Source organism: Diadema antillarum, unplaced genomic scaffold (genome assembly GCF_040938485.1).
Source record: "Diadema antillarum isolate AM-2024a unplaced genomic scaffold, OU_Dant_1.0 scf00000154, whole genome shotgun sequence".
NCBI lineage: Eukaryota > Metazoa > Echinodermata > Echinoidea > Diadematoida > Diadematidae > Diadema > Diadema antillarum.
This window is the reverse complement of record NW_027271043.1, coordinates 850,385-863,483: the sequence shown is the minus strand read 5'-3', so window position 1 is coordinate 863,483 and position 13,099 is coordinate 850,385. Positions and strand designations below refer to the sequence as shown.

General features: G+C 38.5%; 1 protein-coding gene across 1 annotated transcript in view; it reads left to right on the top strand.

Moving 5' to 3' along the window:
* Positions 1-204: 204 nt before the first annotated feature.
* Positions 205-13,099, top strand: part of LOC139721999 (transmembrane channel-like protein 7) — a 51,759-nt gene continuing 38,864 nt past the window's right edge. Inside the window, exons 1-3 of the mRNA XM_071633325.1 lie at positions 205-270; positions 5,500-5,891; positions 9,615-9,803. Coding sequence (XP_071489426.1) covers positions 5,630-5,891; positions 9,615-9,803 — 451 coding nt within the window. The 5' untranslated portion in view covers positions 205-270; positions 5,500-5,629. The remainder of the gene's footprint in view (positions 271-5,499; positions 5,892-9,614; positions 9,804-13,099) is intronic.

The window sequence follows — 13,099 nt, the reverse complement described above, 5'->3', positions numbered from 1 at the left end:
GTGAAGGGCGTAGCCTATTATTATGAACGTTTTAGCTGACCCTATCTACGGACGAATGATTTAAGCCGATTCAATCCGTGTCACTGTGAATGGGCAGAAGTTTTATTTTTGTTCACTTTGTTTTAAGAACGCCCTCAGGTGGACAAAGAACGGAATGCACATACGGAAGTACAGTAAAGTTGGTTTACGTTTGCTTATGGATCGCGATTCTACACAAGGCGCAGTGCTGTACCTGAGGAAAGCATCAGTCTTCATATGATCTACGGGAATGTAAGATGTAGTTTCGCTACAAATACTTTTGCATGAAGTGTAGGAAATACTAAAGATTTCGTGAATTGTTTTGATAATAGACTTTTTGATGGGGATTTGTCGCTAAATGTCTTATGTGTTTGACCCCCGTATAGCCTGTCGAAGGTATCAATCATATATGCGATCACCGCCGTAGTCGCCTGCTACCTGGAACATAGGCGATCCGATGGTGCAGCGCAGGCGAACGCGAGGTGATACCGGACCGGACGGCTTGCCCTCCCTCCGACTAACGACGACTCCGTTCGCTTTAATACGGATGTGTCACCTTCTGTTTGCGCTGCTGCCAGGCGCTAAATACTCGAAATACTAGTTTACTGAAGCTAACAGTTTCGCTGCCAAGTGAACAGTGCTGGTTTCTGATTGTTTTTGCCGTTGTTTTCTTGGTAATTTGCTACGGATTTATCTGCATTTGTAATAGCCCGACCATCGACCAGATGCCGTGCCGTCTTCTGTACAGTGACTTGACCGACAAGTATGTTTCCGCGAAAAACTTCTAATTTATAGCAATGACATTTGCTGGGTGAGTTTAAAACTGCTCATTTATAGTAATGACATATGCTGGGTCAGTTTTAAAAACTGACCCAGCAAATGTCATTACTATAAATGAGAAGTTTTTCGCGGAATTAGACATACTTGTCGGTCAATACAGTGACAGACAGGGCTGTGTATGATGAGTTAAATTGAGATATTTTTCTTACAACTATAACTGTTAGAGTCTATACACTTCCCTGTCGTGCGCAATAAGTTGAATTTCATAATGCCTTAAACTAATGGTGTAAAAAGAGAGAGAGAAAAAACAAACATTCAATGTCCCCAAATAGATTCTTTTTGCCCATTGACAAAGAACAAACTATGTCTAGTTCTATAATTGGTACACTTACAGTGCACTCTTGTTTTAATGAAATCCTCAGGATCGGCAGTTTTCTTTCATTACAACTGAACAAATACAGTGTATGAATGACGAAAACATGCAGACCATGTACTAGTGTAGGCTGTATATTATATTTTGTTGGTTGAATCATTGAGAAACACCTCCATGACTGAATATTCCTCATACACCATGGAAAGCTGTCAAATGGGATGCTACATATGTATCTCATTTGACATTAATTTTGTTTAAATCAAAGACGCTTAACTAATAAGACACGAAAGTGCGCGCTAATCCTGTACAAAACAAATGGACAGCGCGCGGTCCTCAAGCCTATACGCACATCACCTCAGACGCGCTGTCTTGACACTTGATAAACAACAGCAGCGGCTTCATGGACAGCGCATCTCAGGTGACGTGTGTCTTTGCCTAAGACGCGCTGTCTTTGAAGATGTTGTTGTCTATCAAGCGTCTTTGATTGTGAGATCATGTTGTTGCCAAATTTTTACCTCCACGAAATAATCCTTATTACTTTAAAATCCCGTTCTTCAAAATAATGCCCTTAATTGGAAAAAAGCTACGACTATAATTTTTAAATCTTTTTAAGATAATGAAAATACCACTACCTTTGGAAATGAATGATGTTCCTAGGTGTACTGAGTTTGTAGGTCCTACGTAGGTCTCTTTTGTATCGTCATGTAGGGTAACCATTTTGTGTCCATTGTTATCGCGCGCCTTCGTATCTTGTTATCTCTACTATCTTTGGTTTAAATGCTACATCTTAAATGAAGAACTGATCCACACTACATTTTTATTTTTTTAAAAACCTCAAAGGGCATGAGTTTCAAAAATGTCCCTTTGAGAAGCTTTATGACCCTTGAATGTGTAATTTCCCATATGATATGATGTAAGTGCAAATCTCATCAAAAACACGTTTATGATGTTTAAAAGTCAAATGAGAAATATGACCTCCACTATAGGGCTCACACCCGTAAATACAAGGGAATGCCCCAGGCCCCTTCACAAATTCGTACCAAAGATACCAAAATAAATGAAGAAAAAAATTGATTAAAAATTAATGATGTAGTTTGGCAAAAAACTGAATAACTGTAGATATTGAGTATGAATTCCTCTACAAGTTGCATTTTGGTTGGAAGATGAAAGCTTTTCTGGTGGAATTTGAGGGGACTATATTTCATTGGGTATGTGTACGGAAAATGGGTGATTTTTTGAGTGATAAGAACTCGTAGTCTGGCTTTGCGGACCCCTGGACAGAATTTGAACTGAATTATCCACCCTGAGAATTTGATGGATGAAAGGGTATATCTAACTTATCCAGGTTAGTGAAGCTGAAACACCTCATTTCTCCCAGCTGTTTTACAGAATTTTTTGAAATTTGATTTTTAACACACATCCCTATTGGGAAATATTTATGGGTGTGAGCCCTATAGAGGATGCATGCAATGCACACAAGTCTATGGGAAGTATTCATCCCATACAAATTCTGCTGGTTTATGTTGATCTATTGTGTTAGATCTCTTCCTCCCTCCCCCCTTCCCCTTCCTACCCCCCCCCCCCTACCTCTCTCCTCTACCCCCCAACTCTGTTTGGCTACAATTTGTTTTCTTATTATGTTGTTGTTGTATAGATAGATCTTTGTACATAGCAGGCATCAGTATCACACAACTTTGAATGACTGTGTTATTTTAATGTATTTCTTTGTTTGGCTACCACTGAAACAGGTCAAACTTCATAAAGTTAGTCTGTTTGACAAAACAGAGTCTTTTCAAGTATTTTGTAGGCAATAATGTGATGATGACACCCCCATAATCAAAGATTACTGCCTGCCTCTAGGTATTCATCTTATGAAGAACTGATCCACACTACATTTTTATTTTTTTAAAAACCTCAAAGGGCATGAGTTTCAAAAATGTCCCTTTGAGAAGCTTTATGACCCTTGAATGTGTAATTTCCCATATGATGTAAGTGCAAATCTCATCAAAAACACATTTATGATGTTTAAAAGTCAAATGAGAAATATGACCTCCACTATAGAGGATGCATGCAATGCACACAAGTCTATGGGAAGTATTCATCCCATACAAATTCTGCTGGTTTATGTTGATCTATTGTGTTAGATCTCTTCCTCCCTCCCCCTTCCCCTTCCTACCCCCCCTACCTCTCTCCTCTACCCCCCCCCCCCCCAACTCTGTTTGGCTACAATTTGTTTTCTTATTATGTTGTTGTTATATAGATAGATCTTTGTACATAGCAGGCATCAGTATCACACAACTTTGAATGACTGTGTTATTTTAATGTATTTCTTTGTTTGGCTACCACTGAAACAGGTCAAACTTCATAAAGTTAGTCTGTTTGACAAAACAGAGTCTTTTCAAGTATTTTGTAGGCAATAATGTGATGATGACACCCCCATAATCAAAGATTACTGCCTGCCTCTAGGTATTCATCTTATGAAGAACTGATCCACACTACATTTTTATTTTTTTAAAAACCTCAAAGGGCATGAGTTTCAAAAATGTCCCTTTGACAAGCTTTATGACCCTTGAATGTGTAATTTCCCATATGATGTAAGTGCAAATCTCATCAAAAACACATTTATGATGTTTAAAAGTCAAATGAGAAATATGACCTCCACTATAGAGGATGCATGCAATGCACACAAGTCTATGGGAAGTATTCATCCCATACAAATTCTGCTGGTTTATGTTGATCTATTGTGTTAGATCTCTTCCTCCCTCCCCCCTTCCCCTTCCTACCCCCCCTACCTCTCTCCTCTACCCCCCCCCCCCAACTCTGTTTGGCTACAATTTGTTTTCTTATTATGTTGTTGTTAGATAGATCTTTGTACATAGCAGGCATCAGTATCACACAACTTTGAATGACTGTGTTATTTTAATGTATTTCTTTGTTTGGCTACCACTGAAACAGGTCAAACTTCATAAAGTTAGTCTGTTTGACAAAACAGAGTCTTTTCAAGTATTTTGTAGGCAATAATGTGATGATGACACCCCCATAATCAAAGATTACTGCCTGCCTCTAGGTATTCGATGAGAAAGCAAAAGTTTGTTTGTTAATTGTTTCATGCCTAGTTTAAAAGAACACATGTATAGAAAATGATGGTTTACTAACTTTTAGGACTCAGTTACAATTTGTTCTGATAGCTCCTTTATATTCCGAAGGTTTGCCAGTCCTGGGATCCCGAAGGTTCGCTAATTAAAAAATGAATAAGTTTGTTATCTTGAAAGTTCATAATTCCAGAAGAAATATAAGGTTCATTTACCAAAGTTGTGTTGATCTGATAATGAAATAAGATTCATTATTCCGAGGGTTTGTGAATCAAAAAATGCGAAAGGTTCTCTATTCCAAAGGTTTGTGGTTCTGAAGATTCATTAATCTGAAGATGAAATAAGGTTTGTTATTCAGAAGGCTTGTTGGTCCAAAAATTTGAAAGGTTTGTTATTTAAAAAGGTTTGTTTACCTGAAGACAATTATAAGGTTTGTAATCCTGAAGTTTTGTTAGTGGACTCACCTTTTGGATTAACGAACTTTTATCATGTTCCGATTGATAATCATTTGAAATGACGAAGATTCCTGTCACAGAATTTTACTTTTCTAGCATAATGAAAGGGACACTGGACTAACCACTTTCAGAAAGTAGGGTGAATAATTGCTACCCTTAACATATGTCAGTATGAAGTTGATGGAATGTGTAACTTCATGAAAAATGATTTTTTTTTTTTAAATTCCCTCTATAGTTTCTTTATATTGTTGTCCACACATGACATCATAACCTCTAGTAGTCTCCTCGTCCAGTGGTTCCAACACCAAAAATTCATTACTTTTGCATCAATTATCCGATTTTCCTCAAACTTTCACTGATATTGTCTGTTCTACTAATGTTGCTGCTTTCACTCAATCAACATTTCTCTTTGGGTTTTGGTTTCATTTTTAAGCTGTGAACAGCTTTCAAGTCTTTACAGGTCTATGTATCCGACACAGTTTAAATGTAATTTTCATGTTTGTATGATATGTACAGGTGTATGTTTGTGCAACTAAGAGAGAAAGAGAAAAAAAATTCATCTCATAAAGATTTTAATGAGAAATGAATTGAACAATGTCTCAATGATTCTTGATTGATTTGCTTGTCAGTCTTTGAACTATTTTTCTGTTGGCACCATAATTGGACAGTGCATGTTTGATAAGCTGGTTCAATGTAATGCAAAAATGACAGCCTCAACTTATTTTGTTGGCAAAATTTAACATTAATACAAATATGAATGTTTCTCTTTCTCTATTCACAGTTCAATGAGGTGGCTGCATGACTATGGACTGAAGATACCCAACCAAGTTCCAATGAATCGTTGAAGAATTTGGCAGGAGTACTTTCAGAAATAGGGGACAGATCAGAACACAGCTCTGAGCCATATCAAAATGTCGGACTCGCGACGCCGCCATCAGCATCGCGGGCAAATGCAGGGGCATGCCAACAGGGAATATGTTAATGTGGAACTCGGATATGATCCGTCTGGTTACGGGCAGGGTCCGAGCACCGCGCCGGGAAACCAGTACGAGAACATGGAGCTCAATCCCGACATGCGTTACGGCGCACAGGGAGTAGACAACCTGGCTTACAGCTCTCCCACAGGAAGTCCGAGGCCTGGTTACCACCGGGACGATATACAGCTCACCACAAGTGAGTACCCCTGATATTGTGTGCGATGCTCCATCAGTTGTAGCCAAGTACAGTCTTATCACTCCTATGTGTACATTTTGGCCCGGCACTCATCCGAATAGGATTTGGCCGGATATGGGAGAGTCAATGTTTAGTACACACAGTCTGCCTACCAAGTGGTAGCTACACATGTTCTTATTATGTTTTCTATTGAAGGTAGTGTACACTGAAACTCGTTCTTTGCTATCAGCGCATGATTGTATTAGACTAAAGCCTTTTTCACCAAAATGAGATTAGTTTGTTTGGAATAATCTGTTAAATTCATGTGAGTTTGTGAAGGAAGTTTGTCTGGGTTTGAAATCCCCCTTTTCCCCGTCATTATTCCAGTGAAAGAAAAAATGCTTTGTTTGGCGTTTATGCTCTCATGTTTTGGAAAAATAAGGTAACCCATAACACTCATAAGTGCTGAAGATTTAATTACCTGCGTAGGCTGCCATTCCCTTGCTATTGGCATTTCAGCTCAATTATGCATTGTTCTGCTCTGCCAGTTTGCAAGGGCATTGGTAATAAACTGTGACTGAGAGAATTAATTGACAAAATCATTTCCTTATTTACCCTCTAGTTTCATCATTCCCCTGGGCCAGTTTTTAGTAGGTCAACAAAATAATGTGGGTTACAGATTAATACACTTCTTGAGAGAAAGAGATACTCATTAAGTAAAACAAAAGAAGTGAGCATTTATTGACAGATGACCCCCACAGTTCATATTTAAAGTCCAACCCATGATCAACACAAACACACACACACACACACACACATACATTCATTATATGAACGTACCTTTTTATGTTCTTCGTTTGGTGTTGATTTCCTTGATGAAATTATGTAGGAATGACTCTTGATTTAATTGACTAGTAGACACACCCATATGTGGGATTAGCCAATTATACACTCACACACACTCATATTTGTACATGGGTAGTATAAAATCCGACTCCTACTTGAACACGTATTGAATGCTGTATTTATACCCCGAATAATTGCCAGTCCAGTATTAAGTGATTTTACCACACTTTTGTGTACACAAGATTGAAAGAACTGTCAGAGAACAAAATAGGTTGCACTGATGACTGTTGTGTCCTGTGTTTGACAGTCTTATCAAAAGTGAAATTTAACCGGTTGTGGACTGGCTGATTTTGCTACAACACGTATTTCCCATGGACACTTGCCTGAGTATACTTGAGACTCGTCCTCAATGGGTTAATAGACATGCTGTGATCTGTGAATAAACTTTCATGCCAGGTAAACTCGATCTATAACAATGTGATAGTAATGCTGCTCTTTTGCTTTAAAAATCTCCTGCTTGTAAATATGATGGATGTAAATGAAGGGTCTAGGGCAATACGCTTACCCCCTGGGCAATTACCCTGGACCCTTCCCCTGACCCTTCCCCTTCCCCTAACCCTAATCCTAATCCTGAACCTAAATCCTATCCCTAACCCAAACTGCAACCCTAAAACCTTACCCTAACCTTAATCTTTACTCTGACTTTATCAATTGCCCTGAGAAATGAATGCTCTGCAATGAAATACTTCGCAATACTGCTTAGTGCTAGCACCAACCATCAAGAAATTTGGATATCAAAGATAAGGATTATAAAAGTTGCTTTTTTATAGTAATTACTGAATGTGCTAGTTAGCCCCATATCATTTTGAAGGAATGGATGTACATGCACATGTACCTTTCTGCCTGGCATGTTAAGAATGTGTCAGGGCCCCCAACAGACATGCTGTCGAGAAGTGATACAATGTACAGCAGTGCAGTTCTATGCGTATCACAGGGGAAGCATTCTAGAGAAGAGTGTGTTGACCTTAGTACACTTGTACATGTAGTACAAAGTTTTGCCATCAGCCACACATACTGGCACAAGGCAGGGCAAATGCTTGCCAGTTTGGCACACTCAGATTATTAATGTTGTGTGAATGACTCTTGGAAATTAGTTAGCTAATTAGTACTTGGCATCTTCCTGTATACTCACAAATTACTAAAATCCATGTTTAGAAAAATCACCAGAACACAAACAAACACACTTGAAAGCAAGGATTGTACTGTACAATCAACGGTAATCCCCTAAATCATATACTCCATTCTGAATGGCCAGTTTTGAAGAGGATTTTAAGTGCTCCCAAATCTATTGGTTAGACAGCTTGTGTTTAATTTTCTTGATAAAATACATTATGTGTCATATCATATGACTGACTGTGTGTGATGACGTCACTGACATAAAAGCATGATTCATCAAATGTCAGTTAACTTTCTCATCATGCAGCCAATTTTCATTGAACTTTAATGATTCTGTTTGTTTGTTTTTTGGCTTCACTCTTCGTATCAATTATGAAATCGAGTGGAGTTCTCTTTAGAGGCTTGGCCCGTTTAATTTACATATAATTTGAACTGTATTTTGACAATAATCTTCTCAGTTTTCTGAGTGACTCACAGTTATGTCATATCATCTGAGAGATTTATACTGTTAACATTGTATGTAGCAACACAGACAAATATTTGTAAATCCTCACTTATGAGAGCTACTTGTAGGTTACATTCACCCAGAAAGGATTGATTTTTCTACAAACAGCAAGACTTATGAAATGCTCACAAACATGAGTGCCGATATTGTGGCAATAACTACATGTATTTCAATTTAATGCCACTGTAATGAGTATCAATGAGTATCATTTTTCAACTGTTAACTGAAAATCAAGTATGCAATGTGCACTAATCAAAAGTTTTACTTTCACCATGGCTCAGCATCAGAAAAGATAAAACATTGATATGTGTACAATCTTACACACTGAAGTGATATGAGGTTTGGTACTCACCCGCTGTATCCATTCTTCAGTTGCAGATTATCTTATCCAAGAATTGAACATTGAACCTCACTCTTCAATGTATCAATCCTAGTAACAATCTCAGGCATTAATGATATTGTTCCAACAACATGGTGCTTGGAGGACAATCGTAGATCTGCTTTTGATACAGTGTAGGACATGCCAACTGGCTGATTTGAGGCTGGCAACTTCATGCTGTCTCTAATGGTGTACTCTTTGAGTATGTCAGGATCATATAGCATCCCCTCTGAAATAAACTCCTGCCAAATCCCAGAGTATCGCATATCCCGCCAGTGATGCGGAGCATCCTATTGGAGAGTAGGAGAGAGAAACGGGGATAAACAGCTGTAGAGGGGTGAAGAGTGATGGACTGAAGAAGAAGAAGAAGAGGAAGAAGAAGAAGAAAAGAAGAAAAGAAGAAGATGAAAGAGAGAGAGAGAGAAGGGAAGAGAGAGCTGAGAGACAGAAATAGATAATGGAAGATCTAATGAGATCATCCCAGAAGTGATGGGGGAGGGGGATGAGGAGGCAAACAAAGAAAAGGTTGCAAGACACTGTATGACATAATAAGATGCAAGAACACATTACTGTAAAGAGACGAAAGAATGACTGATGTCATTTGCACAACAGCACCCACATCACCAGAACAGAATTTATTACATATCTATCTATACATAGAGCACAGTAAGAAGGGATAGAACTGCAATATGCACCGAGGGAAGTGGGACGGGGTAAAGACAGGCAGGGCAAAAAGAATTTCAGTGATGTCACGCTTCTATGCAGTACATCCCTCCTCCCCCCAACATACCTCATCTCCTTTCTATTTTCATACCCTTTTCCTTCTTCTCACCGTCAGTCAAGCCCTCCTTTGGCTCCACGGGTGAGACCCCTCTCGTCGGAAGGTCCCGCACGGCGTCAGAGGCATCCAGCATCTCCTACCGGTCCAGCAACGCAGACGAAGACGAGATCCGAGAGCGGGAACGCATCGCGGCGAGCCTGAAAGACCCAAACAGCGTCATAGACATGCTTCCAAGCCGACAGCTCGGTGAGAGTGAGAGCAGGTTATGCTCATAGCCATAAAATCACACTCACATTTTCATAGTTTTCTAATTTTCATCTTTTTCTTCTTGCTCATATTGCTTGAGCTCTGACAATATTTGATCAATTGACTATGTCTTGATACATGAAATTTGAAATTGAAATGTTTGTGTCGCTCTGGCTTTAAAATCACTGTCACACTTTAGTAGATCTCATATTTTTCAGTTTTTATTTGCATTCATGGTCATTGAGCACGGACAAAGTTTAAAAAAACCTAATAACTCTGTCTCAATTCATTTAGTTTTAAAATTCAAATATGTAGCTGTAGAATCCCTACCACATTTATTAATAATTCTCTGTTTTTCATTATTTTTTTCTCATTCATGTTCGTTGAGCACCAACAAAATTTGACCAAATGACTTTGTCACAATTGATAACTTTCGAAACTAGAATGCTTATTTTTCTCTAGCAGTGAAATCATTATCATAGTGTAATAGTTCTCTGTTTTCCATTATTTTCTTCTTATTAAGTTATACATGTTGATCATGCACCAACAAAATTTGACCAAATTACTTTGTCTCAAGAGTCTAGCTGTAAAATCATTATCATACCGTAATATTCAAATTCCTACATCGACGTAAATAAGCACTGAATTGATCAGTGTTTTTAGTAGTAGCCATGATAAAAAATTCATGGGCGTACATACTCGAGCAGGATTCGAACCTACGACCTCCAGATCTCCGGACTGGCGTCATCTTCACAAGACCACTGAGCTTCCGCCCGACAGCAAGTGTTTGTTCTAATCCTTATAGCATGCAGTGGGTACTGCGTAATTATTCAAATTCAGGAAAACATCTCAATGGAAGAATTTCATGAATTTGAATAATTACGCAGTATCGGCTGCATGCTATAAGGATTAGAACCAACACTTGCTGTCGGGCGAAAGCTCGGTGGTCTTGTGGAGATGACGCCTGTCCGGAGATCAGTAGGTCGTATGTTTGAATGCTGCACGAGTATGTACGCCCATGAATTTTTATGTCATGGCTACTACTAAAAACACTGATCAATTCAGTGCTTATGTACGTCAATGTAGGGCAATTTGTCAATCAGTTACATACCGTAATAGTTCTCTATTTTTCATTATTTTCTCCTAAATGCATGTTGGTTGAGCACCATCAAGTCGAAGCTGTCTCAGTCATTTGCTTTTGAAACAAAAATGTTTAATGTTAACTTACTAATTGTTCACTTATGTTATGTACCCCATTATACGTAGTCATGAAATCTATTTTTATTCACCCACATTTTCATATTTCAGATGTGTATGTATATCAATGGGGGCCTCATAAGCCCTGGAGAAGCACCAAGCCACAAATAGCTCCTATTCTGACTCTCTTCCTTCGTTAGATTCCTCCCCCCACCCCCCGCTCCCGTGCTTGCATGGATAAGACAGCATGCTTTAGCCCCCTCTGCTTTGCGGTCATGTTCATGTTATATACACTGCTGCAACAGCACAACTGCTGGTGATATTAAAATGAAATCATACATTGTGCTTGGCACCAGTGGTGCGTCAGTTGGTAGCTGGCTGCCTGTTTTATGCTGCTGCCTCATATCATACTTTAAAGGCAATACCTCTCCCTCTCTTTCCTTTTCTCTCTCTCTGGCAACTGCTGCCAAAGTTCATGAGGAGGAGACAGGTAGTGTTTGTATATCATATAATAATTATGGTAACAAATATGATAATAGAAAAACTAGAAGTATCAATAGGGGTGTGAAATGTAGTCAGGGCTGCACACTAACCCATTTTTGCTACTGGTCTGACCTGTATGTCAGACCAGTAGGTACCCAGTTTTTCCATTTTTTACTGGTCCATTCCTGAAAAAGTTATTGGTCCGATAGTGATTTTTACTTGTCACGGACTGACGGACCAATGCCAGTGTCCAGCATTGAGCAATAATAATCATAATAATCACTATGTGTACCATCAAAATAATGAGTATTAGCATGCAGTATCATCATCATCCGTCTTTGCATCTTCAATTTTTTATTTTTTTGTTCTTCTTTAATAAGTGCTGTAATCACTATCATCATTTGAATTCTTCTTTGTGGTTCATTACATGGATCTTGTGGCATATTTTTAGGGCAGTGATCTAGGAGTAATTATTCATTCACTTTCATGCGTATATCTTCATTGGGCTGCCCTAAAAACCTTCTCCATATTTGTATTTTAAAGTGTACATGAATACGTGGTGTCCCAAATCACTGAGATTGAGCTGGTGCTGAGCATGATATACAACATACACACTCACATACAAAATAACAACAAATGGGAAAGGAAAAAAAAAGAAGGAAGTCTAACTTGTCATCCTGTTTTACAAGTGTATGATGGTAGACAAAAGGGGTATGTGGGCTTAATGTTGTAATTCACACCGTGTATGTAGTGTATGTTAGTTGATATTTCCAACATTTGACATGAATATTTGCAACTTCAAGGGAATGGTTCCTAATATATGTGACAATACTGAGCATTGTTAATGTGAAATATTAAAATTTGTTTTTCACAGCTTTCAGTCCAAGACACACCATTAATTGATAATAAGATGCCCTGTGTTCCTACAATTGTAATGTGGATACTTGAAATTCAAGCTCTGCTCCCTGCTGTACATACAACCTTGATGCCAATTTGTTTGAAGCTATGTACATATCGAAACGAATTCTAATGTGTAATTGAATAATGGTGATGAAAGCGTTCCGCTCGGCTAGGATTGATATTACCAGGAGCTGCAGTCACTGGAGAGAGAACAAGAGTTACAGTAGCAGCAGTTGTGTGTATAGATATATATTTTGTAGCATCCTTATTTACTGGTACACAGATTTTTAGAGTCAACTGACATTCATGAAATTAGCTATTTGCATGAAATATTTCTTCCATAACGCAAGTGTGATGTTTATCATGTACTGTACATGGTGGGAGATTAATATTTCTCTTGAAGTGGGATGATGCTTGGGTGTAGACCTAATTTTGCCACTGTGGTTCTACATGTGGCATTACATACAATTTGTTTAGTTATCAAATGTGTGTTGTGTAACTGTAACTTTGGTGTTTAGTAACTGATCTTTTTTAGAGTTTGATGCGCTGCAGATCATTCCTTGCAGGAGGAAATATAGTTTGAAATATTGTAGTTTTATTTTTAATAGGCACCCTCCTTATTTTGCTCATTGCAAAGTGGGGAGTTGGTGTTCATAGCATTGGGATCTCTGTTGCCAAATTTGTTCTTCCTTAAAGGGAATGTACAGTTTTGGCTG